General features: G+C 47.4%; 1 protein-coding gene across 1 annotated transcript; it reads right to left on the bottom strand.

Moving 5' to 3' along the window:
- Nucleotides 1–1,908: 1,908 nt before the first annotated feature.
- LOC147611455 (uncharacterized) lies at nucleotides 1,909–3,126 on the bottom strand. Its single transcript, XM_086784963.1, has 2 exons — nucleotides 2,889–3,126; nucleotides 1,909–2,715 (listed from the first exon to the last, which is right to left on the bottom strand). Exons 1-2 carry the CDS (start codon nucleotides 3,045–3,047, stop codon nucleotides 2,410–2,412), a joined length of 465 nt encoding a protein of 154 aa, XP_086641089.1. The 5' UTR covers nucleotides 3,048–3,126; the 3' UTR covers nucleotides 1,909–2,409.
- Between the last annotated feature and the right edge of the window lie 424 nt (nucleotides 3,127–3,550).

The following is a 3,550-nucleotide window of genomic DNA, read 5'->3' as shown; positions in this document are numbered from 1 at the left end:
CCCAAGCTAGAAATATCTTTCAATTCTCCTTCTCAGTAAGCAAACTAGAGGGTTGTTTCTCACGGTCTCTCTCACAAAAATTGCCCAAGCCGCGGACGAGTTTTAAATTTTCCTCTATCTTCTTCATCGATGCGTGCATCGTGTCGTTGATGGCATACTCCACCAATAGTAAAATTTCTTCTAATGCTCCCTACATTAACACCTCAATGTTGAGATTATGGTGTTTCTGTCTACCTGTCACTTTGGGGAAGGAAGAAATATTGAACTGTAACTTACTTCATACCCAAACCATATAACAAGGCCCTCCAAAATCCTCCCAATGGACTATCTTTTTCGGAACTCAATGTAACACCTCCATAATGAAAAGCCTAGCCACCCCTTGAACATTCGCATATGATTTGCAAGGAATAAGGTGTGTATGATTACTCAACCGATCATGATGACCATAAGAATACAATCATTCTAGAGTCTCCAAGTTGGTAACCCAACTATAATGTCCATAAAAATACCCCCCCATGGCAACTTTGGAACTGACGATGGATGAAGCTTGTCAGCTACTTTCATACGACAACTTCTCCAACATATGGCCCTCACCATGGTGTCCTGACGCAAACATCATGCGGTTTCTCCTATAAAGCACCCGGCCGAAATTATGTGGCCTTTGACTCAGCAAAAACCACATTCTCCTTACCCACACACAATGAATCTCAAAGATGAAGTAACAAAGAAAGTGCCAACAACCAAAGTTGGCAAGGAGATAAATCAAGCTGGGACTGACTAAGAAAATATTTATGTGTGCAACACACCGAACCAAACAAATAGTAGCACCACTTCCAAAGGGGATTGCGAGCAGCCCACCCTGGTTGTACTTGGAATACCGGATCTCAACACCACGGAGCTTCCAACTCTCATGGGCAACAGCGTGTCCATGCTGCTATCACACTGCCCCATTTCCTCCTCCACTAGCATTGCAGAGAATCGTGAAGGATTCTTCCAAATCCGGTAAAACACTCAGACGGGAGCAATTGACATAAGAAATTTGAGCTTCTTTAACAAAGCCTGCTCAATAGGGGTCATGCAAACCACCCGACCCTCCTCAGTTGCATCAAAAGGATTGGTTTCTGCTCCACAGAACATCGATCGAGCATAGTAGGCCCATGAAATCCTTGAAGCTCATGCACATTTGCCAAGAGTGGCCACCAAAAAGAATGCACTCGATCATCCATCGAGATTTTGACCATGCTTTCAAGGGTGAAGCGACGTCTGTACATCCTTATCATCTTTATCTTTGGTTCTATTGGCTGGAACTATCCTGGAATGTCATTGTGGTAGACCACACCTGCGTGAGCATTCAACCATGGGTTGCTTAGAATAGCATCCACCTCATCCAATTGTGCCACCTTGAACAAACAATCCCCAAAAGCCAGCAAGGCATCCTCCAACGTCTCAGCAACCCGAAATCAGTTTTGACTTCTTCCGCTTCCCTCTGATCATCACAGTGGCTAAGATCATGCCACTAGTGTTGTCCATCGTTGTAGCAGCTTCAGCTGCTCAACCACATGGTCCTGGATGATGTCCTGTAAGGCTCCTCCATCAAAGAGTAACCTTGAGTATTGGGAGAACCGGAGAGCCGTGTATGTGGGAAAGTTTGAAGCCCGCGAACCGGAGTGAAGAATGCCTCCACTTTGGTATATGTTTGGGCCAACAGAGAAAATTTGGAGAGATTTAGTGTGCAATCCTTTTCCCTCGCAAGAGTATTTACTTGCAACCTTACCATTTTTCAAAGCTTCAATGACCAACATTGGCCATTTCTGTCCACAGCCAGCCTCCTCTGAATGGTGTGTATGCGGTCTCGTCTGGCCGTACTTGCCGGTACAGGCAGCAGAGCACCGCCGACAAGAAAAGCACAAAACATATAATGAAAACCTTAACATACGTTCTCCTTGTGAAGGTAGTCTATCGATCCCGTGAATGAAAGAAAATTGTTGCTGGTCTGTCACCACCAACCAGCATTCTGCACTTGGATGTGCACTATGAACAGGTGCAGAACCAAAGACCCGAAACCATGCAGTGTCGTGTCGTGCCCGTCTGGCACCAAGCTTGGGATGCACTGGCATGGCCAAGCGTGCACCCAGTTTTGGGCAAAACCCAAAATGGCCCGCAATTTGCACTTTTGGAGTCCGCCCAGCCCATGCGTCGTCCTCTGCTGGTCGGCCTGCTCGACTGCCTCGTCCTGGCCCCGTATAAGGGTAGATCCAGCCCCACTCATGACACCTTTCATGCATTGCAGCCCTCAGCTCTGGCAGCCTCCAAGCAGCCCACCAGGAAGCAGGAAGGGTCATCTATCTGTGTGATCTTCTGTGGCAGCCCACAAGGAGAAAATGCAAGTTCCTTCAGTTCAGTCAGTTCTCAGCAATAGACAAACAGTTCCAAAGACAAGTCAGTGAGCTGGATAACAGATACGGAGCAAGAGAAATCAGTTAAGAGTGATGAGTGAGAAAAATGCCTCCACTTTAGTATTATGTTTGTTGGGAGGGAGAGATTGAGTGTGCAATCCTTTTTCCATTTTTCCAAAAGCTTCAATGACCAACAATGAGTGAATGGCCTGTATGCAGTACTGTAACAGCACCATCCATCGACGGCGGCGAAGCACAAACAAACATAAGTTTTCCTTGCTTGTGAAGGTAGGTAGAGTCCTATGAAAACTGTCGCTACCTGCATCACCAAGAAGGCCAGATGCCTTAGTACCAGAAGAAGAGGAGTCTCAGAACTTAGTAGAGTACCAGGAGCTCCATAGAGACTATTATTGCTATTGCATAGACTCAAAAGCTGCTTCAACAACCAAAGGGTCAGGTCAGTGGGGATTGATATTTTGAATTGAAGTGTACCCGATTGGGAAGTGGACCTTCCGCTGGCTGCTGCTGCTGCTGCTGCTGCATCATCTGCGACGACGGGGAGAAGCGCAGGGCTTTTGAAGGAGGCAGAGTATGTGGAGGCGTTCCGTTCTTTGCCGTGTGCGAGAGAGAGATCATCATCATATCCTCCATCCGATCTCGCTCTCTTCTGCCAAAATCCCACGCTCTTTCTTTCGCGCGCGCGCAGGCAGAGGACCTTCCTTCCAGTTTGGATGTTTTATATAATTATCTTGGGTGCGCCGGGCCTCTGAGGCAGTGAAAAACAGAGGCGACGCGCGCAGCCCCCGGGCAGAGAATGGCACGACGATCCTCACCCCACGCCTTTTATACCAGCCCACGCACGGCTTCCCTTTATGGGATCGATAGATAGATCACCCGCTGCCCGCGAGATTTCTACGCGCATGTGCGTCACGGCTTGATTCAAACTTTACTTATGCTCTTGGTCATCTCTAACAAGAGCATAAGTAAATTTCCGTTAAGAGGGAGACACAAAGCCATGAGACCCCACATGACCTCTACACGTGTATCCCCTCACTCGTTGCTTCTGATTTCTTGCCAGCCTTTTTTGGATAAGAAAACGACCTCACCTGCTCAGCGAATTAACGGGACGATAAACCACCAAACGAGATGTAACG

Source organism: Cibotium barometz, chromosome 47 (assembly GCF_041138505.1).
Source record: "Cibotium barometz isolate CiBa-2024 chromosome 47, ASM4113850v1, whole genome shotgun sequence".
NCBI lineage: Eukaryota > Viridiplantae > Streptophyta > Polypodiopsida > Cyatheales > Cibotiaceae > Cibotium > Cibotium barometz.
This window is presented reverse-complemented; position numbering and strand designations above follow the sequence as displayed.